Here is a 26,818-nt window from a genome sequence, read left to right as displayed (position 1 = left end):
AATAGATTTTGCAGCAATAGGATGATGTGGACAACGGAAACTCCCAGCTGTGACAAAATTAGTATGTGGTTTAAAAAGCTAAATCTTATTTTAGGTATTATGAATTAATTTCAGTCACACACTCTTATTTAAAAGCCTCTTAAAAAAGTGTGATATATAACGTTACATGGGAATAAGCAAAAGTAAAATATTGTATTATTATTATTATTATTATCATTATTATTATTATTATATACTGTACACATCTGCAGTGGTCAATGTAGGAATTTAGACGTACTGTTATTTAAATTTGAATGCCTGGGCATTTTAGGCCTCCAAAAGCTATTGGGATTTTGGTAGAAATTAACTTCAGGGGCTAGATTTACTAAACTGCGGGATTGAAAAAGTGGAGATGTTGCCTTTCGCAATCAATGAGATTCTAGTTATCATTTATTTAGTACATTCTACAAAATGACAACTAGAATCTGATTAGTTGCTATAGGCAACATCTCCACTTTTTCAAACCTGCAGTTTAGTAAATATACCTCCAGGTGTTTTTAACACAATTTAATGTAATATAAAACATATTAAATTATGCAAGGCTAACCACCCTGTGTCCCCCACCTCTCCTGTGTCCACGTACCTCTCCTTCCTCTACCTCATGTCTCTCGTGTTATTTAATTTTTCCCAAATCTCTCCTGTGTTCTTACATCTCAATTTCTCCATTGTGTCCTACTTTTCCCTCATATCCCAGTTTACCCTCTCCTCCTTAACTCCATGCTATTGTCTATCTATCCCTGTTCCTTCTGCTATTTTCCCCACACAGCAGAAATGTGAGGCAAGTAGAAATCTGTATAGATATTATCTGCAATAGATAGCAAAAGCCCTATGCATGTTTTAGAGAAGCTCTATATAGAGCGTGGTGAAAAACACATAGAAGGTATTTCAATATCTCAGAAAATACCATTTTTATGCTTCAAAAACAGGTGCTGCACACAAGGGTCATGTGCACACCCAGAAAATAATATTTATTTAGGAAAAGAATAAAATGCAGAGTTAGTTGTTAATGCAGCTGATGATTCACAAAATGATTGCAAATAATAGCTGTCAAGGTTAATAAACAAAAAAAATGATTAGACACTGATACAGTCACTTAAACATTAAATAATTGGTGGATATATACTAAAAATTGATACAATATTAAATATTAATTGCAAAATCAATCCAATAGAACACTGCTGGAAATGAATGTTGGCTACACCTGAATGAATGCATAAACTCATGTTTACATAAAAACAGTATAATATGATACATATTAAAACTCAGAACAGTATCACGAAAAGTATTATACAAACAGAATTGATCTGCATGAGTTCACATGTTACATTCAACAGCATTCAAATGTACAACATTATAGGACTGCTAAGAACAAACTAAAAGCAGATGAACCAATCACAGAAGCCAGATAATGAATTAGGAAGCAAGGATATTCCCAACACCTATACAACTCTGCACAGACACAAGGACAGAGTTAAACTCTGTTTAGGAACATATGTGTCGCAGAGAAGCATTACTAACCGGATTCAAAACGTTGTACTATAATAAGAGCTGGATTAACATCTCATAGGGCCCTAAACAAAATACTTCCCCTCCCCACACAAGTATATGGGGGACAGTCACTAAGGCACAGAGGAGACTGTGTTGGTAGTAAGTGTGGTTGTGTGTCTCTTACTTTCTCATGGTCCAGTGCCTGCACCGAAGTCTTTGCAATCTTGGACCTGGGGACATCATAAGTGACACTTAAATGACACCCAAAGGCTACAGGTTACTGTGAAAACCACCTTGGTATGTTTTTTTAAAGGGTAAACAGAGTTTGGTTATTAGAGGGGGTAGTTATTGAGCAGATGTAAGGAATATATGACAATTGATTAAAAGATGACAATTAGAGTCAAGGTCAGCGATAATCGAAGTCAGCTTCGATCAATCTAATATACAGTATTCAAAAGCAACGAGTTCCTAAAAACCTAACACAGTTCAGTGCAACTCACTGGGGGATTGTGTATCGATCACAACTCAGGCATACAGGCATCCACTATAATCTAGCAATAGCAGAACAATGTACTGAAACTGGCCAGGTAAAGGTGGGTACCGGCAGAGCACTTTAGGGTGGTATCCTGGGTTTCATGCTATCAGGGTTGTGAACTTTGTGATGTGAATAACACAAAACGGTTTAAGTATCTATGCAGCAAACTGTAAATGTCTATGTCGACAGTGGTTAAACAACTTAGAAGCAGGGGTTGGAGTTGGAGGGGCAGTCTACATTATAGACAAGCAGACTGGCCACCGCTAGTTTTGCTCTCAGGCTTTCTGTATAGTATTGTACTTATCTGATCACTAGCGGGAGCCTATTCAAAGTGCTCTAATGACAGCCGTTGTTTGCCTCTTATTGCTTGCAGTCCTCTCTGGTCCCCCCTGCAGTTCACCCAAGGCAGGAGTCTCCCTCTCACCAAGAGACTCGCTTATAAAGCCCAGCAGAGTAATTGCTTACAGGGCTTTCCTGGAGGGTCTCTAACTTAGTCAACAAAACTGGCAGGCGCAATTCAGAACATGACTATCTTCTTTGCAGACACCTCCATGTTTGCATGTTGGTGTGTCACCTTTCGTACTTTAGGCTCTCTCATGTTCGGTGCAGAAAAGCAGGGACATTTTATTTACAATAGTTAAATCTATTTGTAATTTGCTAGTACAACTGTCAAACCATAAAGCATTTGTCCAACATGAGCTCAGGGGGATGTTGCCTATAGCAACCATTCATATTCTAGCTGTCATTTTGTAGAATGTACTAAATAAAAGATAACTAAAATCTGATTGGTTGCTATAGGCAACATCTCCACTATTTCAAAACCGCAGTTTAGTAAATATACCCCTAAGTCATGGTTTTCTGCAGAGCAGAACAGCTCTCTCCTTGTAGTCAATTGCAAGTCATCCCTCGAGCCAAGGAAGTTTCTAAGCTTGCCTTAGGACACTTGCATTACGTTTTGACAGTTGGACCACCCCAGTGAAACCTGCCACTGTTCTTGGAGTGCGTCGCACCGGGGGAGCAGATTATTTTCCCTCTACAAAGCGTGGAGAATTATTTTTAAAAAAATCCATGTTTCTTTTCGTTTTTATATTTACATATTGTGGCAGAAGCCTTATGGTTTTTTTTCACAGCTCCCAATCCACATATAAATGAGCATACCTATGTTTATTTATTTATTTATACTATATGCAAAAATACATACATATATAAACACTATTACTATTGGTGATTTTCCAGCATTTATAAAGGTGAAAGAAACATAATTATATGAAGTCTAGTGGAAGAATAGTACAGTCAGGAGTATATGGGTAGCACATAGATTAATTCACATCATTCTTTTCAAATAACCAATACACTTTGAATGGGGTCCTCTTTTAGACAAATGTATCTGATTTTTCATTCCAATAGTATTAGGATGAACAATGTATTTAAAACCTATACATACAGTACGCTGAACAATGATTATTTGTCCTAGTAGTTAAACAATTGATGCACAATCTATTAAAAACCTTAAAACCTGTATATATAGTATGTGGAATAATGATGTTTTATTTTATATCTTGGTGTCATGATTTGGCACAAATGAGGAATATTTTAGGAATAAAATGAAGATGTTTAATTTAAAGAAGGGACTGGTGCAAATAGACTGGACTTTGAAGTGACTTCGCAATTCCGCAAAAGTAGGTGCATTCCCATTTAATGGGGGCACTTTTTAAAAGTGGTATGTCAAGGTTGACATTGTTATGTTGTAGGCAATGTCTGCATAATTTGCAGTCAGCACCATTGATATCTTACATAAAATTCTATTTTGCAAACTAAAAAGTACATTGTGGACAAATCTTTACGTGTTACGACAATTATTATAATAGTGAAATATACAATTTTAGCTTTGGGGGCTGATGTAGAGTAGGACGTACGTCAGCTTGCATAGCGTATCTTGCGTGACATCACTCAGAAAGTGGACACACGCACAGGGGAGGGCTGGCAAATATTAGCTCAGGGGGCAAGACTGGATTCAGCAGCCTATTAGGAAAATTTTAAAGGAAAAAAAATGCAGGTGGCCCAGTGACTCAGCCCAAGGTAGCCCTCTATTAGACCAGCATGGGGGGAGGAGTTTCCCCTCCTGCCCACTTGTGTCTGGAGAGGTGGGATGGGGAGGTAAGGGGTGTTCCAATGCTGGCAGAGTACAGTAAAAATGTGTTTATATAAAAATGTGGCTCATGCAGACCTGTTAGGAGGCATAGTTGGGCAGCATGGTGACTTAGTGATTAGCACTTCTGCCTCACAGCACTGGGATCATGAGTTCGATTCCCAAGCATGGCTTTATCTGTGTGGAGTTTGTATGTTCTCCCCATGTTTGTGTGGGTTTCCTATGGGTGCTCCGGGTTCCTCCTACACTCCAAAAACATACTGGTAGGGTAATTGGCTGCTAACAAATTGACCCTAGTGTGTGTGTGTGTGTGTGTTAGGGAATAGAGACTGTAAGCCCCAATGGGGTAGGAACTGATGTAAGTGAGTTCTCTGTACAGCGCTGCGGAATTAGTTGCGCTATATAAATAAATGATGATGATGATGATGATAGTTTATAGCAGGCTATGGGGTAGGTGCAAATACTCCCTGATAATGACTTGTGGTAAACCAGGCTGCTGATTCGGAGGCGGACACATGTCGAGATATGAATGGCTCTACATATGAGCAGAGATACATTATTTTTCCATGCTCTTTTTTTTAAGAGTAACTATCTCCCATTTGCTGTCAGCCCCATTGAGAGGACCTCCTAGTGTCCACCTGAAAACAAATCTGAAATCTTTCCATAGTGGCACCATACCAGAAGATCACCTTTTAGTTAACGCCACAAAATTTGTCTAGATCGTCTCCTTGCACATTCTATTGTGATGCAGGAGATTGGTAGGGTTTTGAAGTTGATATGTGAAAGTTTTATTTATTGAATTGGATATAATATATTATTCAAATGTGAGCCTTTATATAATATTAATATTCTGCCAATACAGGAAACAATTAATTTAAATGCATTAGTTCAGATGCTCTATACACGCGGGAAGGGAACCGGGATTATCTTAGAATGCTGCTGAAATGTATTTGTGCTTAAAGGATCTGTTTGAATAGGTTCTTCAGTTAGTAATGTAGTTACTGTATATAAATTTCAATGCACAGTGGGATTTACATCTCTTTAGCATCCTTAGAACTATTTTCTGTTCCCCAGAGCCACGCAAATTATTATTCATGCGTCATCTCTCTCCAGCTAGCACCGTCTCGGTCTTTGGTCAGCTATGTATGGTTTAATAAAGAATGAAGTAAACAAATGAAAAATACTGAAATACTATTGCTGGTAAGCTTAAACCCTGCAGCTTAGTACAATGAATAAGTGATGCATGGCATAAAAACATAGAGAAGATTGGTCATAGATGTATGAAACCTTAGTAATTCTACCAATTTGTCCTAATTCAGATGCAAATTGTTCCGGTTGAATTTAAATTTTATTATGGGGTGGAAATGTCTGTGCAATCTTCTATCCGCCCTCCACTTCTTTAACTCACTTGAATAATCTTACTCTTAAAACAAAAAAATTAGGAGTAGTCTGAAATTGGCTCGGAGCCCCCTTACTCTGTGGAATTGCTCTCACTGGCCAGTGCAAATGCTGCTATCTTGCCCAGAAAGTCCGTGCACTGGTTATGAAAACTAGGTTCATGAACACAAATCCAGGCCTACAATGAAATCAAAGGGAAGTTTTACCTGCATCCCAGCAGTTTTGTGCACTGCAAAAGACCTAAGTTTTCAAATCAAGTAAATTTTATCCCTAAATTTCTTCCTGTCCTGGACTATTTCTTTGCCTCAAATCAATGCCATGTTACAAAATGTATTATGTTAGAATCTATTTTATGCATAGTACAAAGGGGGGTAATTCATTTTGATAAAAGTCAGTTTTTCCACATTTTTGGGATATGACTGCTCCTTTTGGTTACAATTTGACGGTGAGGCACTGAACCATGCAGACAAAATACTTGAACATGGACAGGAAACTGGCAAATTTGGGTAATTCTGCCCTCTGATCGAGCTTCTGCTAATAATCCTCTGGATCATAATCAAGTGTGTCAATTCAGGTAGCTTCGACCATGTTCTGTCCATACATTGCAGAATTGGATGGCTCTTAAGCCTCTTTTTCAAACTTTTTTCTGCATGATTACCATTACAATCAGTTTTTGGCAGTGTTAGTAGATTTTAGGCATAGTTTGCTCAATGTCATTATTGGGCTTAATGCTTTTGATATGAAGGTATTGTGAACACATTTTCTCTCTTCCTTTTCTTGCTGCATGAAAAACTGTAGAGATTCTTGGCAGTGCACATCATTGACTCCTTAAGATGCTGCAAAACAAATACACATTTTCTGCCTGTAGCATTTTAACAATTATGCCAGTTAAAAACACAATGTATTGCCTGGTTATTTGTACATCTCGATAGCTAATGGAGCTTATGACAAGTACTTTTTTTTTACATTTTTTTTTGCACCAGAGTTTTTTTTTATCAAATGCACCGGTTGGGATTATAATGAATTGTTTGCAGAAAACTATTGTGTTTTTCAACAGTCTGTATGTTGTATTGAGGGTGTACAGCAGTGATGGGCAATCTGATACACTTCAGGGGCTGCATGGGTATTCCTCTATCCTTCAAAACAACCAAACACTACTGTTAATTTCTGTAATAACTTAAGACAAAATATTTAATTAAAGAAAGAGACACATATCAGCAGGCATTTTACACAAGTGTTACAAGCTATAATAAACAAATCTGACAATTCAATGTGACTTCTGGGTGACAATTTTCCACCGACAGAGTTTTCCGTTCCATTCATCAACTTGTTGCGATTGTATTTAATGAACCACATTATAGAGAATGTCCGTTCACATGAGTAAGTGGAAGCAAAAATAGACACGAAAAACTTTGCAGTACATTGGTGCATAACACGTTCCACCTAATAATTCCTTACATTATTGTAATGACATAAGCAGTAATCATGCTGCTCTTTTCTAAGGAACAAGTTTCCCATGTGGGAATCGTCATCATCATCAGCTATATATAAAGTGCTACTAATTCCGCAGCGTTGTACAGAGAACACACATCAGTCCCTGCCCCATTGGAGCTTACAGTCTAAATTTCCTAACACACACACACACAGGCTAGGGTCAATTTGTTAGCAGCCAATTAACCTACCAGTATGTTTTTGGAGTGTGGGAGGAAACCGGAGCACCCGGAGGAAACCCATGCAAACACGGGGAAAACATACAAACTCCAGACAGATAAGGCCATGGTCGGGAATTGAACTCATGACCCTAGTGCTGTAAGGCAGAAGTGCTAACCACTTAGCCACCTTGCTGCCCTCTTAGTGCAGTTGCCTGTCCCTCCTCCTCTGATCTTGGATGTGCTGTATGATCAGTCTGCATTGTGCTGAGGAGGAGGAGGAGGTCATATGATGCAGAAGTTGGCCACTCTGGGAAAATATGATCAAGTTTAGTCTTATTTTCTGTTTTATGACTATGAACTTCAACCACTGACCCATCTTTCATCATAAGCCCTTGGCCATGGGTTAAACTTGGCAGGACATAAGCAGAGAATAAGACTGGGGTCAACAAGGCATAAACTTGGGTAAAAGACAAAGATCTATGAAGGAGGAACGGTCTAGGGGTCAAAGGTGAAGGATTGGACTGCTTATTGCAAATCACTGGTTAACAGTGTGTTAAAAAGAGAAAAAAGAAATCAGACACTTGCTATTTATTACATCCATTGTGCACATGAGTACACAGTTGTCTAGTCTACAAATAGTCACAGTAACACAGGGCATCACACTAATTTCCCCCTAGTACAATCCAGGATGAATGAGTGTATGAAGGATTGTGAGCTCCTTTAATAAGACATCTTTGAAGAAGGCTGACTGGCTTTACTTATGTTAAATTGGCAGTGGGCAATCAGTATTGATTCTTCAAGTAATTCACTGACAGTAAATACCTTAATTTCCTCCAAATTGGGGTGATTAGTGCAATATCTTCCATCCTTTTACAGCAGAGAGCAAAATATTACCCAGTCTGGGCTAATTATCATGACTGGGCAATTGATGTGATTTGCATATGACCATATGTTCACTAGCCTGGTGGCTGGTCAACTGAATGCTACTATACTAGAAATTAAAATTGCAGTGTCTACTATACATTATAAATAAAGTAAATTACTTTAAGTGAAATTATATTTTAGTAAAAGTCCCACTCTCAAGCGGGTACATGTAAATATTTCTGAATGTAAGGGTAGAATGCCCTCTTTGTACCCCATTTATGACAAAACTCTTGCCTACCAGCAGTGTATTTTATGAACAAACATACATTAAAATATATTAATTCCATTATTAATCACCTATTTCTTGCCCATGGTTTAGGCTGGCGCTCTAGGGAGCTGGCTGTGCCACATGGCAATTTTCAGTGCACCCAAAATCTTGTGTTCTGTAGGACAGAAAGTCCAAATATAAAGTGATCAAATGACTCTGCAGGAAGCTAGAACCATTTATGGAAGAATGCAAAGTGCAAATTGCTAGGAATTTCTACATGAATATTTATAAATTTTATTATATGCATTTTTCATACTTGATTATTTAGCATTTTCATTTTCCTGGAAGAAAGCTTTAAAAAAACCCAGAACTAAGAACAGTGTTTTATTTAGCAGCCATTGTCTGTATCTTCAACCAAAACATTTGTCCACTTGGCAGTTTCTCTAAAGTGACAATTGCTTGACAAACACCATGTCAGCATGTGTACAGTTAGCTGCTTAAGTGTAAATAACGTAATTTATGGGGAAAAATGGTACTGAAAGCAATACTTCATTTTTGTGTTTGGTGAATCAGTTTCACGGCAGGGAATATTTCACAAATGACCCCTGTAATATATGAACAGACATATGGGCCGTGGTGCATAGTCAAGCAGTTTGTATTGCTTGCAGCATTTAATGTCTTACTATTAAGAAGGTCAAATACATCAAATGTCTCCAAAGAGAACTTGTTTACAATAGTTTTCAAAAGTCTCTTGTCCTGATATTTTTTCCAATAGCTTTACTATCCATCACCTGACACCATGGAAACAAAGTTACTAATGTTTCATGTTACTAAATGTAAGGTAATGTCTTTTGTTGTAATTCTAGTATAATATTTTTATACATATATTTGTTGAATCATTGTCCTTTATATCACCAAATAATAAGTATGCATTTTATTTTCAGCAGTAGTATTTTTGCTGCAGTTTAATTTGCATATTCGGGAATAAAGCAGAGATAGATTGTGAAATCCATTTCTTCCTCCTTTGTGCCATCACGTACCTATGATGACATTATTGTGCCTGATTTTATGGGCAAATGCACGTATCTGTATGGCATGGTGCCGCTGATTGTGAAAGGGTGGAGCTGGGCAGATTGGGCGTACAACGCTGAATGCTAGGTATCCACAGAAATCTGCTTAATTATGTGCACAAATTGATTTCATTTTGCAAGATGAGAAATTTTATTGAACTGGATGGAGTCTAGACACACATTTAGATTAGAGAGGTTGACTGACCCCCGTGTTTTGGTTTTGGATCTGGATTAACTTCGTGTTTTGGTTTTGGTTTTGGCAAAACTGCCCTCGAGTGTTTTGGTTTTGGCTTTGGATCCCAATTTTTTTCTAAAATCCCTATTTTTTTAAGCTAATATCACATAATTTGCCTATTTTTTATATCCCTACATTATTATTAACCTCAATAACATTAATTTCCAAAAATGTCCAGTTAATTTTTGTCACGTGGCAAGAACACTTCTACCCCTCCTGTTTCTGTATGAGCAATGGCACTGGAGACTGGAGAGTGACAAGAACACTGCTGCCCTTGTTTCCGTGTTAGCAATGGCACTGAGCAATGACACTGGAGACTGGAGAGTGACAAGAACACTGCTGCCCCTGTTTCTGTGTGAGCAATGGTGCTGGATCTCCTGGGGCGGGAGGTACTTATGGAATCCAAAATCCGCGAGATGCGACAACGCAATGATGACATTTTGCCTCGATTCAGATCCGAAGAAGCGCAAAAGTAATGAACCGGCTCGTGAGCCTACTCGGATTCCTTAAGTTCGGGTGGGCATCTCTAATTTAGATGTGTTGCCAACTAAGCAAGAGTTTTAGCCAGCAATCCCTTTAAAACAATGTTTTGTTTTTTTTTTAACATAAATCACTGTGGCAGGCCATAAGAAGAATTTAGTTACTTACCACTTTTCCCCTGGCTTCTTTCGTTATGCTGCTGTTAAGGATTCGTAAATCTAAATGGTTTGCTCCGTAATGTAGGGACAGCTTTGGAACACCCCTCTGAACTCTGGCTGCAATGGGCAATGTAAAATACTCCCTCCCCCTTCCACACCCCTGCTACCATATTACATGCTCATAGATGGGAGTCTGTGTGTGTGACTGGCACCCGATATAATGATTCGAAGGAGGACAGCTAAGAACACCGATGCTTGCTTAAAGGTACTCAACTTGCTATTTAAAGTTAAAAAAGGCTATATGGGATTATGGCTTTAAAATACTTTTTAGTTATGCAAGACAGATGGATTTTATACCACCAGGTGGCAATACTCAGGTCTACTACTTTCAGCTGGATTTTTTTTTGCTCTGTTAAGGAACCAAATTAATTATGCACATGTGGCCAAAATTACTGAAAATCAGATTGTGAATTTGTAATGCATACAATAAGGGTATCCTCAATGTCCCTTTATTGTCATGAATTCTACTATTCTACTATTAATTAAAGGGGGCAGCATGGTAGCTATCTTGCCATAAGGTGACAGGGCAGCACGGTGGCTGAGTTGTTAGCACTTCTGCCTCACAGCACTGGGGTCATGAGTTCGATTCCCGACCATGGCCTTATCTGTGTGGAGTTTGTATGTTCTCCCTGTGTTTGCGTGGGTTTCCTCCGGGTGCTCCGGTTTCCTCCCACACTCCAAAAACATACTAGTAGGTTAATTGGCTGCTATCAATATTGACCCTAGTCTCTGTCTGAGTGTTTGTGTTAGGAAATTTAGACTGTAAGCTCCAATGGGGCAGAATTAGTGGTGATATATAAATAATTGGTGATGATGATGGTCCAAAAGTGATAGGGAGCGGCACTCTGGTGTGGCTTTTTGATGCAATACGCTGTGAATCACATCACCAAGCCATGCCTACCACTTCATTGAGAAAGTAAGCAGGAAGCGGGAAGATGCACTTTTCCCCCGGCAGTCTGGAAGAACTCACAGAAATTCGGGAGTTTCCCAGACATTCTGGGACAGTAGGCAGGTATGGTGATGTATTAGCACAGTTGAACATTAAAAAGTTAAATGGGGTGCGATCCAGTGTATGCGCATGGGCACCATTGCTCCTACAAATGTGCTGCAACTACATACTTCCCCAGTTCATACATTTTTAGGAGCAGAATCTGGTGTGCACCGAAAACCCCAACTTAAGGTTGTGCTTTGTATTGTAAATGCTCATGTAAAGTAAACAAATGCAAGAAAACTTACTGCATACTCCAGGTCATGTGACAAGTGTAAAGGGGCTTGGTGGCGCAATCGCATCATTAAGCCCCGCCTCGACAAGTGTCCGAGAGATTGCCTACTCTTCCAGTAGTCCTGGAGGACTCCCCAAAATTCGGGAGCCTCCCGGAAATTCCTGTAGAGTAGACAAGTACGAGTTACTAGCCACATTTATTTATTTTTTTTATTGAAAATACATTGCTATAACTCTGTGTCTTTATGTCACAAAACACATGTTCTAAGGCATCTGTGTTAGTGCTGTGATGGTGAATGTTATGGAAACACTGTCAGGAAATCGTTATTTTTTTAATTTCATTCCATGTGTCTAAATATCCTCCTTACTTTATTTCCTAATATATGGATTACAGGCATCTGGGTCATTTAGAATAATGAAATATAAGAGCTCTCTTTCTGTTTAGATTGTCCTGAGACTAACATACACTCAGAAAAATCCCTGAGCTGTCAATCTGGGCGGTAACCCAGGAGACCATTGACAATGTAATAATTGTGGTGCCTGAGAGGAGTTGCATTAAAGTCGGTATTACTCTACTTGATTCAGCAAAAGGGCATTTAAGATCCAGCGGCTAAGCTGTTTCATAAAACATGTACTTTAATATGTTAGCTTCAGTCTATAATAAATTTTTAACACAAATGTTATATATGGCAAAGGTCTAATCTCTCATGGATATTTGTAACTAACATCTAGATTCATCATTTCCCAGAAGAGGCGTTGGGACAGGATGAGAGGTCAATATATGCCAGAGGCTGAGGAAATATATTTTCAGTCAACAAATAGCAGCCACTTCTTTGATTCTTCTCAACTTCATTGGGGCATTGTTGGCTATTGTGTAACAGTTCTCGGCTCATAGACGTTTACTAGTCTACATCTAAAAAGAGGTTTTATGGAAAAAGAAAATGAAAATTGTCTTTGTGCATATATCATTGAAACAAATATTATAAAATTATGTACTTAATATATTTATGCTTAAAAAGGTTGGTCTACTTCCTGGCTGAAAAACAGGAAATCAATTTTTATTTAAGGCTATAAGCCAGGAAAAATGGAAACAGTAGGAGTTCTTGGTTGGAGAGGAGGTCTTGAGTTTGGATATGCTGGAATCTTGAGAAACTCAATTCTTATCATGTACCTAAATTATTGTCTCCATGAAGATTCTTCTCATGATGCCACCATGGCCTACAGCTCATCAGTCTCCCAATAAAGTAAAACTTTATTTACCGTCTATATACTAGATACAATATCAGAATATTATGCCAGTAGAGAGTATTATATTATAATACTCCACATATTATTCTAACATATTAACACAGATGTTGTATATGGCAAAGGTCTAAAGGTTTAAAGCCCTCCAGTCCCCACCAAATTGACCTCCTCCCAGTCTCCCCCTACCCCCCTCCCACTCCTGCCCTCCCTCATGTCCCCCTCTTACCTCCCTCCTTTTCATTCTCCTCTTCCCCCCTTTCCGTCTCTGCCTCTGTTCTCCCCATTCCCTCTTCCTACCATTGCGTCTCTGTCCGTCCTACCCTCCCCTTAGATTGTATGCTCCTTCGAGCAGGGCCTCCTCTCCTTCTGTTCTCCACCACCTTAACTCTGCTCTTCAGCTCCTTGTCTCTACCACGAGGTCCTTTTGCCCTTCTACCCCTCTCTCTACCCCGCTTGGGGCTCTCACCTCTCATCTCGCTGTACATTGAACTTCGGAGTTACTGTCCTTTTTGTTAACTGTACCGTGCTGTCTCACCCTGTATCGTGTTTCTGTCTGTCCCTGTACGGCGCTACGGATAGCTAGTGGCACCCTATAAATAAAAAATAATAATAATAATATTCTGGCTTGTGCCCAAACATATTACTTGGGCCAAGTGATATATGTTCCCTGGCATGATGGCAGTGTCCTGGGAAAGTTGTCATTGATATCTGTGGTCAAGAAAAAGTAAAAATAATAATAATTATAATAATGTTCAGTAAAATTCCTATCGGCAAAAATGCCCAGTAAGATGGCCAATAATAATAATAATGACCAGAATAATGTACATTAGTAATAATGTCCAGTATGAGGCACATTTCTAGTAAAGCCCAGTAAGATGCCCAGGTCCAATAAAGTGCTTGGTAGTGGTATTGTCCAGTAAGTTCCCCTGTAGTTAATTAGATCAGTACTTACCTCCTTGCTGTTGCCATTTCCTCCTTTTGTAGTGCCTTTCACCTTTAAGGTGTGCTGTCACACATGCCTTTAAGGCTTAAAATTGAGGCCAGTCGACACACTCAAGCTACGTCAAGTGGTGGAGTAGCAGCGTTGGATTGCTGTGCTGTAATTTCTCTCACACTGTCAACACAGAGGGAACAGAAGAAGAAAAAGGAATAAAAAGTCACAAAAATAATAATATAATGCCACAGGGCATTATCTGTATCTGGGCACCAGTGTTGTCACATTGACGGTACTGTGTGAAATTCCACTCAAGGCTTTTTTCATAGCATAAACTGATAATAAATAGTTACCAACTGTGATAATTCTTGAAGTAACTTATACTATTGAAAGAAAAAATCTAAATCAAGTGACTATTGGTAAGAACGCATAAACCAAAGAAAAAACTGGCTATTAAAAATAAGGCAGAAGATAATAAAAAGAATGTAAAATAAAAAACTTTAAAGTGTGAGTCAGTAAAGATTATAACTAATTGCAATTAATACTAAATACAATAGTATTTGGCAATATATATATATAAATCAAATTTCATATATATTGCCAAGTACTATTCTTTTAAAATGTACTATTGATTTTTCATAAAAATAAAGCATATTTTATTTTATTTAATTTGATATAATGTGAATCCACAGTAGTGTAGATTTTTAGAACTGTTATTAATTGCAATATATTATAGTTTTCACCGATTCACAGATGTTAGGTTTTTTGTTATTTTTTGTTTTATATTGCACATCAAAATTTTCATTTTCTTCTGCCTTATTTTGTTCAGATATTGCTTTAGCACTATTTTTTTTTGTTTGGTATATTTTTTTTTTGAAGAGTTTGCAGTCTCTGTTAACAGCTGTTGTTTTTATATTTATGTTTTATGAGTAAGAACATGTTTGGACTATAATATTATTAAAGTTTTGAATTGAAATATGTGTATAATATTTGCATTTTACACTTCTTATTTTACATATTCCGATGGTTACTAATTTAAATTTAATTTTTAAAGCGTTAAATACATAAATTAAAATGCTAGATACATAAATAAATCAGTGTGCACTACAAATACAAATGTAAAATGTGTATTAATCGAATGAAGTGATTGGGATGAAGCCGTTTACAGAATGTTCTGATAGGGGCAACATGTATTTATCCATTTATATCCATTTAAGGCATAAATGGTAAGAATATGTTCTAAATATGTTTAAATGCTATAGAAATTCGAACCATTTAAAACTACTACAGATTATTATTTTCTGTTTTATAAATAGTGAGAAGACCTATTGTATACTGGACTTACCATAAAATAAATAGATCTTCAATATGGAAACTATTGTTATGAAAACAATAGCAGTGTAACCCTCAGTGAGATGTTTACACAGAACTGCCATAAGTGAATGAATGGAAGATAAATATGCAGAACACATCTTCCAATTTGCATTCGTATGAAAGCTAAGATGGTGCGAGTATGGACTATTTCCCTCTAGGAGATGTTTAATTTGAGAATACATTAAAAATCTTCAATTAGTTGTTTGTCGGAAGTAGAAACTCATCCATCTTCAAGATATGCGTGGGTGGTCTCCAGTGGGTCTGTTGAATGCACTGCTGTTTAAGGACTCTGTTAAGTGTTAATATACAACCACCTTTTTGTTTTTTGTTGTACTTGAATTCATGGTTTAGACAAATTACGCATTTTAATATAAGTAATCATTATGACTTGGTTATCAGTTTATTAATTTAAAAATCCTTTCAAAGCACAATCAATACATTTTAAAAAACATATAGGTGATGATTATGTCAAAGTTAAGTTTGCTAACTTCAGATCAGTTGCAGGAACAAATAATATTAATCAGTACAAATCCTCCCGCATACTCTGTGATCTAGTCGTCAGCGAGACTATGCAGACATTATCTCTTGGAACACTGACTCCGCGCGTACAGGATTGTAAATTATGCATCAGTCTTGTTATTTACTTATGTGAAGCTTCCTAACATAAAGGCGTAATGTAGTGTAGAGTGATAGAAAAACTTTATTTATTAGTCCATGCAAATATAAATGCAAACATTAAGCAAAATTTAAAAGCAGCTTATCTAAATTGCTGGGGAAAAGTGCCTATCAGCAGTATCTATCTATCTATCTATCCATCTATATATATCTCTATCTTATGTCTATCTATCTATCTATCTATCTATCTATCTATCTATCTATCTATCTCTCTATCTTATGTCTATCTATCTATCTATCTATATATCTATCTATATATCTATCTATCTATATATGTCTCTATCTTATGTCTATCTATCTATCTCCTATCTATCTATCTATCTATCTATCTATCTATCTATCTATCTATCTATCTCATATCTATCTATCTATCTATCTATCTATCTCATATCTATCTATCTATCTATCTATCTATCTATCTATCTATCTATGTATCTGTCTATCTATCTATCTATCTATCTATCTCATATCTATCTATCCCAAAACTTTTTTAAAGATGCCATTCTATGTAGTACATGGATCTACCCTACTGTGTTTATCTTTATGTATAGCTAGATAAATATATAAATACAAATAATATACGTATATATTAATAAATATAATCTTATTCAAAACTTTCAATAATTAAAAATGGTACATCTAAGACTAAATCCACTCAAATAGAACCTCAGTTGTATGTTTTAGCAGGAAAATTAGAAGCGTAAATTGAATAAATAAAAGAAAAATGTATTACATATATAAATATATACATTGATAAGTTTATACCCATTTTCCTTTCTCTATACAATGTATAGTTGTATATTTTAGTGATTTGTCAAATCAGTTTTAGCCTTGTTTATTTGCTTAAAAGCAGTTGATCCTTATTGAGACACTGGATAGTCTATTCTTCTGTATGCCTGGGTATACATTCCGACCCTCCAATCTGTGTTGTAATGGTAAGAGCACCAATGAATGATGTTGCTGTGCAAAATCCCAGCTAAGCCAACTATGAAAAGGCACTGAACACTGCAATGATGTAGTGATGTGGATAGAAATGTCCTTGTCCACATGCAATAGCTGGACCAAGAAGAGTTAATAAAACAGAAATGTGTTGGACTGGGGCTTGATGAGCACATTGGGGAAAGCAGAGAGACATAAAACAGAATTCTGCTGGAAAGGGATGTGGTCAACTTACACAAGCTATCAATAGTACTTAACTAATCTACACTGCGACCACCACCCTTCTTTCCATTGTATGCATGTATGCAGCATGCACCAATGTTTAGTGTAAGTTCAGCCATCTAGAATTAATGTAGGGTAGAGAAGCTGTGACGGAGGGCAGGGTCCTCAGGCTAAGCCTAAAGCTGGGTTCACACTACAGGGTTTTCGTCCAATAATCGGCTCAAGCAGCCGACATACGACTGCTCGTTCAAAAGTCGGTTCAGTGTGTGTAGTGACACAATGGTCGAAAGTCTGCCCAAATGGACGATTGTCGCCTCATTTGGTTGGTCGTACCGTTAAATATTTTCTTTCCAATCTCGTTTCCGTTGTGTAGAGTGTATAAACTTTCGACCGATGTTGCTTCAGTGTGTACGAAATTGCAATCATTGTTCACGACAACATGGCTGTAAAAAGTCGCTAAAGGGATGTCCGCTCTTCCCTTTATTGTCTAAAACATGGACATGGACCGAGCGATCGGACCATCGATCAGATGTAAAATCGATCGGCATAAAAAGTTGGTGGAAAATTCTGTAGTGTGTATCCAGCTTAACGCTTATCCACATTGTCATAATTGTTTAGTTCTGCTGCTGACACTTGTTTTCCCAACTGCTCTCAAATAGGCTACATAATTATCTGGAGGTAACTTAACATACAATAGTTAGAACATTCGGCCCAGGTTATTGCAATTGGAAAATTAGTGTGAAAGGTAGGATTGAATTACTAACCTACTGTGATAGGGGGTATGTCTGACAGCTATAGTAATGGTACCATGCAGATAACAACTGTTTATTAAGGCAGCTTGTTTTCTTTCCAGCTTTTTTACTTTTTTCAGTAGGATCCAACAAGATGTATAGTATGAATATAGTATGAATACTTTCAGAATGTTTGCCAACAACTACCTTGTTTTTATACCAGACCTGTTTGTTTCCTTAAGTCATCTATCTATTTTTTCCTCCAATCATTGAACAAAATTTTACAAAGACTAGTAAGCGAAATACAGGAACGTATAGGTAAATTTACTTTTGGGAAATTAATGGTGTAAATTGCTGGCTTGTTTTACTAGTTTTTATAAAAATGTTTGGCCTACCAAACTGATAGTGAGTACAGGGAGTACAACGAGTATAAAGGAAAAAAATGCAGGTGGCCCAATGACCCAGTCCAAGGTAGCCCACTATGAGAATGGCTTGAGGGGGCAGACGCCCCCCACCCCCTCAGTCCAGCCTTCCCCTGGGTGTAAGTACACACCCTTGTTACATCTGACGTACGCTGATCTTTTACGCTGGGTTAATCTTCAGATGGGTCTGACACAACATATACATATAGTATTGATTTTTGATCTGCTTCTTTACCCTATGTACATTTTGGACCTCATTTAGAGGTGGACGCAAAGTCTGTTTAAGAAGTGTAGGAGTGGGAATGTGCCACAGCTTGGTAGGGTATTACGAGTGGCAAGCAACCCCAGTCGCATCCCACTCTTAATACCCTATCGAGCTGTGAGCAGTTCCGGCAGCTAGCTAACCTCTTGCGCCACCTAATTCCTGACGCACAGTTTTAGCCCTTTTTTGACGAGTGTTGCGTCTGCGCCTCACTGCGACTAGGGATGTATTTACATGGTCACGCCTTCACAATTCCGCGTTCCTCCCATGCTCTGGTAGTGAGCCACAAGCTGTCGCAAGTGTTAATTGCGTCCAAGATGCAGGCAGATATGGTGCTTGCTGCATATGCGTGATAGTGTTTTTTTGTTTGATGCGCCTAAAACGGACTTTGCGTCCTACTCTAAATGAGGTCCTCTGTGGCCATATGGGTCCTCCTCTAAATGAAAGTGAATAAGAGAGTCTACTCTTGCTTTTTTTACTTGAAATTATTACTATCCTGCTAACATATATTAGAACCTATGATCACTTGAACAATATAGATTTCTAATAACATTAATTGTGTATTTGATTCTGCAGAGAATTAGGATTGACCATCCACGATTTAAGATTACATCAACTTCAAAAGCTGCCTTCTACTGCCTCATTTTCCTTAATATCGTGAGACCCAATATAAATGTTCATTTTACTTTTAAAAAAGATCATCAGGCAGAAAACAAACAAAACAAAATAATATTACAAACAAGCAACATCATCATTGTACAATTCTAACATTAATTATCTATTATTCCTAATTCTGACAGAGGTTTCTTTAAGCAGTGACTGATGATTAACTAGAATAAGAAGTTAAATTATTTTTAATCTATTCCAGTGAACCTCTCCATAGACCACATGATTCATTCATTCTCCTCAATATCAAGTAAGATTATACTTAATAAAATTAAGAGTAATATGATTTACTGTGTTCTTATCCCAAGACATGAAGAATATCAGACTTTTTCATGTACAATTAAGATATGGCAAATAAGGGTAAATAATATAATTGATATGTCATATTTTACATGACTTACCTTATTAGGTGGGATTAATTATATCTCGACTGTGTTCTTTTTAAATAATGAATAGATATTTTCTCTTCCGTGAGCTCTCATCGCTATCCGGAATTATTAGCTGCAGTTACATTGCTCTTTAACCTCTTTAGAAATTAAACCTCCACTCTCACTTACTGACCATACTGTTTTTTTTATGAAGAGTTGTTTTTTTGCTTTTCAAGAGCTTATTTTTTTCTATTCTATTATTTTTGAAAGACATTACATTTGGAGTAAGAGGCTGGCAAGCATTAAAGAAAAAAAAAACCATATATATAATGCAGGCAATAATGTTATTACCCAATCTGTAACTGTGACTGTGACTATATTAGTGTGAGAACATGTTGTCCATTAAATGACCATCACATTTTCTACTGTAGAAAAGCAATACATTTATCTTGCACCTAAAAAATAATTATTTTAGTATAGTCTTTTTAGTACCCTTCAACTTTTTTTAATGTGCTGTTTTAAGAACCACAATTTAAGATGCATTAATTTGATATACACAAGTTGAAATATAGCTTGTAGATGAATCCAGCAAAATGTTATAATTATCATCAAAACATTAAGTTTCACTAGGCCTATGGAATTCACAAGGATAAACATCCTAATAGGCATATCTTAAAGATGAATGTTAGTCAAAATTGGACTAACATGTATATTTAAGAAACAAAAGGTTCGTGTTGGGCGCAAACTGATTTGCATTATCTTTAATTTGCAAACCAAGGATATAAACTGGACGTGGTTTGTCTCTTTTAAAATTGGAACACATCAAATGCAATTTTATGCAAACTGCAGATTAATAAATGATGTGGTTTGTGTTTGAAAACTGCTTTCAATTGATGGCAATTTTAAAATCACACAATAAACTGCACTGTTATACACCTCCCTAGGTCTCTGAGTAGGGCTGATATAAGGTGAGGAGGGCAGTTTTTCCCTGTAGTGATCATATTTAAATTTTTACCTTTTATCAGCAAGAGACATGAGAGAAAAAGTAAAGTAAAACTTTAACTGATGGGTTGTAACTGAAGGTAGCCTGATTTAATGGAGGAAGAATACTGCATTGTCATACCATTATATTGTGCTCTGCAGCCTATCCAGTGAACGTATAGAAAATTTTGTAGAAAAGGGGTGTGGTTAATGGATGTGGAGGAGCTGAAGCTACCAGGGATTGTGAATGTAATGCTACAGCCGTTCTAATCTGTGTCAGTGAAAGAATTATGCTTGTGTTTACTGATCAATGATTTTTTTAATGATATCATAGTTTTATAAATATTGTGAATAATAATTAAAGGCATTTAAAAGAAAAATAACTGTTTTATCTTTTACCCTCCTTTCAGGATTTATATATACTTGTGGTGGAACATTAAAAGGATTGAATGGAACTATAGAAAGTCCAGGCTTCCCATATGGCTATCCAAATGGTGCAAATTGCACATGGGTTATAGTAGGAGAAGAACAAAACAGAATCCAGATTGCCTTTCAATCATTTGCTCTTGAAGAAGAATATGATTATTTATCATTATATGATGGACACCCTCACCCAACGAATTTTAGAACAAGGTAAGGTTATTTTTCATATGTGTATCATACGGTCTTGTTTAGGTGGCATTGAAACAACATATAGTATGTGAAGAAAAGAATATTTTCTCACCCTTCTTTCCATTCTTCCAATATTTACTTTTCTCCTTTTTTGCACTTCCTTCAGTTTACCTCTCTCACGTTCATTGTTTCCCGTGTTTACTTTTACTGCTCTTCCACTCTCAATTTCCCTTCCTTCTTTACTATTCTTCCTTTTCTGCCTTCCCTTCACCTCTTTAACCCTTTTCCTTTTACATCCTTCCCTTTAACACTTTGCAATTCATTCTTTGCTTACCTTCCTTTTCTGTACTTCTTTTCTTCCCTTACTTCACTTCCTTCCATTAACCATTCATCCAAATTTTCCTTTACTTCCTACTCATTCTGCACTTCCTTTTCTTTACTTTGGTAACATTTTAATTTCCTCCTTTCCCATTTCCATCTCCTTTTCGGTTTTCCTTTACCTTACTTGTGTATTCCCAAAGCTTCAAGTCAGAACACTTTGTCTAAAACCCTCAACTAATGCATATAATGTTAGTTACATCTGTTTTCTTACATGCTATAATAGCATTAACATTTTAACAGAACAGTCCACATACACATCTGTGTTTAGCAAATAGAAATAAGTAAGTACAGACAAATAACAAAAGTGAACCATGTGATATGTTCCTTATACTGGAGAATGGTCATGTTTTCTGTTTCTGAGATGTTTGATATGTTGCTGTGTAATTTGTTTTATTGTAAACTTTTCTATGTTGTTTTTACAGTTTTACAGCAAAAGAAATTAAAGTAGAGAAAAGAGTAGTAGTAAATAAATTCAGTACAAACAACACAGGCATACTTAGATTTCCATTGATTGTTATGTCAATGTTTTCCAAGCTGTCACAAGTAAAATGATTGAATCAGACGCAGAACATTATTAAGTATAGATGTTAAAAATATCACAAAAACAAGCAAAGATTTATCCATTTGGAAAAAAATGCAATGTAATAATAGTTACTAGGTTGAATAAAATAAAGGCACTTCTGTGTCTGGTGTAAGAATTATTTTGTTTTCAAATATTTTTAATTGGTAAAGCGAACACGTGTTTTTAAATTTTCCTTTATAGTGCTACCACAGGAGGAAATGTTGTGGAATGAACAGATGATATTTTATTTCACCTTGGCTAAATGTTGTAATGTATTGGGAAATACCTTTCCTTTAAGTTATTCAAATTTGCTCAATCTGGATATTTGTACTAGAATCATGGCAAACACAAATTATTAAAACCTATCATTTGGCAGAATAATGTCATCATATTTGGTAAGGTATGTTTGTGAGCTGGCATTATTTGTCAGATATTCTTCATTATATTGAAATGGTTTTTGTTTTGTTTTAGAAATAACTCGGTTCACCATTTTCTAAAAATCCGTTAGTAGGTAGGTTTTATCACTTCTTCCCGCTGCAAGTTTTTACCTGGTTCTGGAACAGCTAGAGAATAACCCATTTGTGTTGAGTGTGTTCTATCGCAGCACCTTCACTGGCCCCACCGCTGGTCGGAACTTGGAAACAAACTATTCATACCATAATGTTCTTATGTGTAATTGTGTGTTTACTTTAATTATTGAGATATGATTTTCAAAATGACACTAGAGGATTTTGTGTAGATAGAAGGAGCAGAAAAGGCTCAGGATGTTTTCTTAATAAAAGTAAAAGTTTTGAGATGACGCAAGTGTAAATGGAGCGTAGAATGAAGAATAGTGAACAAAAACTATTAACAATAAATACAATAAATGTATTTACATTGTATCTGTTTTTAAACATTTTCTTTTCTTTCAACTTTTTGATAAATGTCCCACTAGCTGGTATTAACCCCTTTTTATGTAAGAGTATACATCTCCGAATAGCCATTCCTAAATGTCCCATAAAAATGCCTATTGGCCTCTCCTACCGTTTTGCTGTCAATATCCAGTCTTGAGACACCGTCTGTTTAATTGGGACTCTAACCCAATAATCGCTATAACCCACCTTATAAATGGATGCTGTATTAAACAGCAGTATTGTATTAGAATGGGGAATCTTATGACATCGCCCTAGGGTTATGATGGTTGGGGGAAGACAGTTGACCTTGTGTAGGTCTCCACTGCCAAGTTGTACTAATAGATCCAGGAAAACTGGATGTAATAATACTTGACCGACAGTTTGCAATGGATCTATAAGAGTTGTTAATGGGAAAGACTATTTGGATTATCTTGTGATTTCTGGTGGTGACCTATGGTTAAAAATGAAACAAACAAAACAAAAATCCAATTATGATTCTCCCTCATATACAATTCTAAAATACTTGATAAAGTTACACATATTTGGTGCAGCTTTACTCTGGAAAACGAATTAAAGTTTGTCAGAAATGAATGGTGTTGGCTTATTTTAGTGAACATAATCTTGAAAAAATGTTTATTTTATTCCTACTTTTGCCTAAGTTTTCCTGTACATTATAACTAAATGAGAAACCTATTTACTCCAATATGCTACCAAACAATAGCCCTCTTTTTTTTAAATGAACAATACAAAACGTGCTCAGTTAGAATTCCCAGTGAAGTTTCTGAAATACATGAATATATGTCTGGTCATTGAGGTCCTTTAAAATATCTTTGATCATTAAGAGGTTAATCTCCAATATAGAGTTTACATTTTCTCTAAAACCGAACAAAAAAAAAGTAGTCACAAAATTTACAGTATATCATTCAATCAAATATATTTTTAGGCTCCCCAAAACCTGTAGACAAAGAACATCTACCTTAGCTTGCCTTAATACTGGCCTGCAGCTACTTAATGCATGCTGACACACGTACACACCGGGGGCTATGTTGTTTTGAACTTTCAAATATTCAAATGAGAAATGCAACTACAATTGTCAAGTACAATAACATGTATACAAAACTAACTAATTTCCCTTACTCTTGAAACTCCAATTACCAGGAGTGTGAATCACTCATTGCATTTAATTGCTCTCATTATACGACCCTTGTTCTTTCCCGATGGGAATATGGGAGTCCTGATACCCACTGAAATTAGCTCTGAGGTCTAATCAGAAAGCATAACATTGCAATACATGCTTGTAGATTGGAAAGCTTTACCAAATGAATGATACAAATCCCGTAAAACGAGACACACTTTCATCGCCGTAAGGAGTGGAGAGCTACAACATTTACAAAGAATGAAAGCTTGATAATAAAAGAAACATTGAATTAATTATTTATGCATTATATGTGCATGTATCTAATTAATTCACATCATCAACAATTGGGGAGGTGGTGATTGATGTGTTTGCGCACATATATTATACCCTTCTCTACCAGCTATGGATTAGGATTTTGGAGATAAATTGGGTTTATACAAATGAAGTTTGAATGGAGGAAAAGAAACATTCACAATAAATTAAGTGAATGCTTCAATTTCAATACAGACATTCTGAATTTGCAGCAAAGTATCTGATATTAGTGCATTTGGGGCTGTTCTTCACTGCATCAAAGTAAAGTCCTTATCAAACACAAACAGTCAGTCTCCCAGACACGCGTTTTGAGAATGAATATCTCTTACACAGTGTGAAAACACCAGAATTGGTTTCCTCTAGTTGGTTCCTTGATACACGCGGGCAAATGGAAATGGTGAAAAACAAATGCAATTTATTACGGCAGTTTACAGGGTAAGATTGTAGCAATGCCCATAAACTCAGCAACAGTGTCCACAATATACCTTCCAAAATTAAGTAAAAGAAGTTGGCAGCAACTGCTGATGATAGCGTGCAAACATTTCGAGCAAAAGTACGTATTGCACGGAATAGTTCTGTGTCTCCTTGCTTAGGGTATAACCTCACATGGCTGACTATTCGTAAATCCTGGTCCCAACCGCAGCTCCTGCTCAGTCTAACATGCCCCATTGCTTCCTCAGCCCTCATTGTATGCTCCATTTCGCAATGATTGTCGATTGGAGGGCCTAGTTGGTGCCACTAAGTATGAGTTTGCTAACAGAGCCCAGATGTCCCAGCTCTTGTGTATCAAAGGCTGACAGGGTCTTTAACATTGTTATCTCTAGGACAATTTGTCTCCATCTTTGCATTACTCCTGCAGATTTAATTACATTTATTATGGAATGGCACCCACCCACCTTGCTATTTTTAAGGAAACAATGGTTCTTGTTCTAAACCAGTGGATCCCAAACTTTCTCAGTTCAAGGCATCTTTAGGGTCTCCATAACTTTTTCAAGGCACCCCTTAGCCAAAATAGTTACCAAGTAGTTTTCCGCCCTGCTTACCACCGGCCCTGGCCGTGGCACCCCTGTGAGATGGCACACAGTTTGGGAATTTTTAAAACTAACATGTAACCTGGTTCTCTATAATCATGTCAAACCTTATATAAAGTACTATACTTAAAAACCAGTCATTTACATTTTGTTTTTAAATATTTGTAATTGCACTAATTGGGTGAGTGTGACTTTTATTTGTCAGTGTAAAGCTGATTAAAGATAATATTATATTTTGCTTTTGCTGGACATTGAGGGGATTGTAATACAAACAAATACAATGTCATGAAGGTAAATACGACCCTGTCCAAATGAGTTTACAGTCAACGAGGTGGGGGAACAGTTAATTCTTAATTAGCAGAATAACAATATATATTCTAATATGCTATCGAAAGAAAATCCAATCTATTCTGAATGCAACAATATAAAAGTTACTTGTCTAGACTAAGATAAGAAAATGTTTCTGTTAAAACTATGATTATGAAAATGGTAATGAAGTGATGAAAACCTTGAGGATGTGACAAGTGGATGGGAATGAGGGGTCACATAGGGTAATATTGTGCTTTTTTTACAAAAGAATCACATAGACTTAGATGTACTTCTTATTTTCTATTGTATCACTGATCTGTCACAACACCATAAGGCCAATAACAAAGGTTGGTCCAAGTGTCACGGTGCCTGGATCTTTTTTCAACCATGTCTCTTTTTTCACATCCATTGTGCTCTACATTGTGTGGTTTGCTTTATGCATTAGGCAAGGGAATTAACATTGGTAGATACGGATGTGGAAGGTGGTAGTGGTCATCCAGTGGGAGCTCTTATATAAATAGAGCAGTAATGGAGAAATAGGGATAGACTTCTTTGAATAGGGTGGGTAGATATTTTGAAGGTTTAGAAGAGTCTATATGGGCAAGGTGAATATAATTGTTGGGGAGCTGAGCGGGAGAAGTTTTGTAGCCATGCATGGGATGAAAATATGAGATAGAAAGACATTAGAAGGTCACTGGTGGGCCACAGAGTGCGACTGGTTGAGTATCATGGGCGAGTTCTGACATATAGGTGGGACAGGAGTTGTTTTGAGAATTTTGGAACCAATCAAAAAATTATAATAAACCGAAAACCGCAAAGAAAAAACTGTGAAACTTTGGTCATGAAATTGTTTAATTGACATTCCATTTTTACAATCCCATTAAAAGAGGATTAAAAGAATAATTCCACACAAAACTAAAAATTTAGTTTGTTTGTAATTGGATGAGACAAGTCACCTGCGCTCCCTGTCTCGATGAAACAGGGATCTCAAGTGCCTTTACAATGCTATTAGTTTCAGTTACAGCCTGCCCCGAACAGGGGAGAGGATCTCTTACTTGGACCCGTAGAGACTTTACAGGTGATCTGTTAAAAAAAATAAATTGATTCTATTGCAAAATATCTACTATGAGTAAATATTTGCCC

The 26,818-nt window shown here is 36.7% G+C and overlaps 1 protein-coding gene across 1 annotated transcript in view; it reads left to right on the top strand.

Moving 5' to 3' along the window:
- Positions 1–26,818, top strand: part of CSMD3 (CUB and Sushi multiple domains 3) — an 853,424-nt gene that overhangs the window by 68,818 nt on the left and 757,788 nt on the right. Inside the window, exon 2 of the mRNA XM_075213978.1 lies at positions 20,848–21,070. Within this exon, the coding sequence (XP_075070079.1) occupies positions 20,848–21,070 (223 nt within the window). The remainder of the gene's footprint in view (positions 1–20,847; positions 21,071–26,818) is intronic.

Source organism: Mixophyes fleayi, chromosome 5, assembly GCF_038048845.1.
Source record: "Mixophyes fleayi isolate aMixFle1 chromosome 5, aMixFle1.hap1, whole genome shotgun sequence".
Taxonomy (NCBI): domain Eukaryota; kingdom Metazoa; phylum Chordata; class Amphibia; order Anura; family Limnodynastidae; genus Mixophyes; species Mixophyes fleayi.
This window is presented reverse-complemented; position numbering and strand designations above follow the sequence as displayed.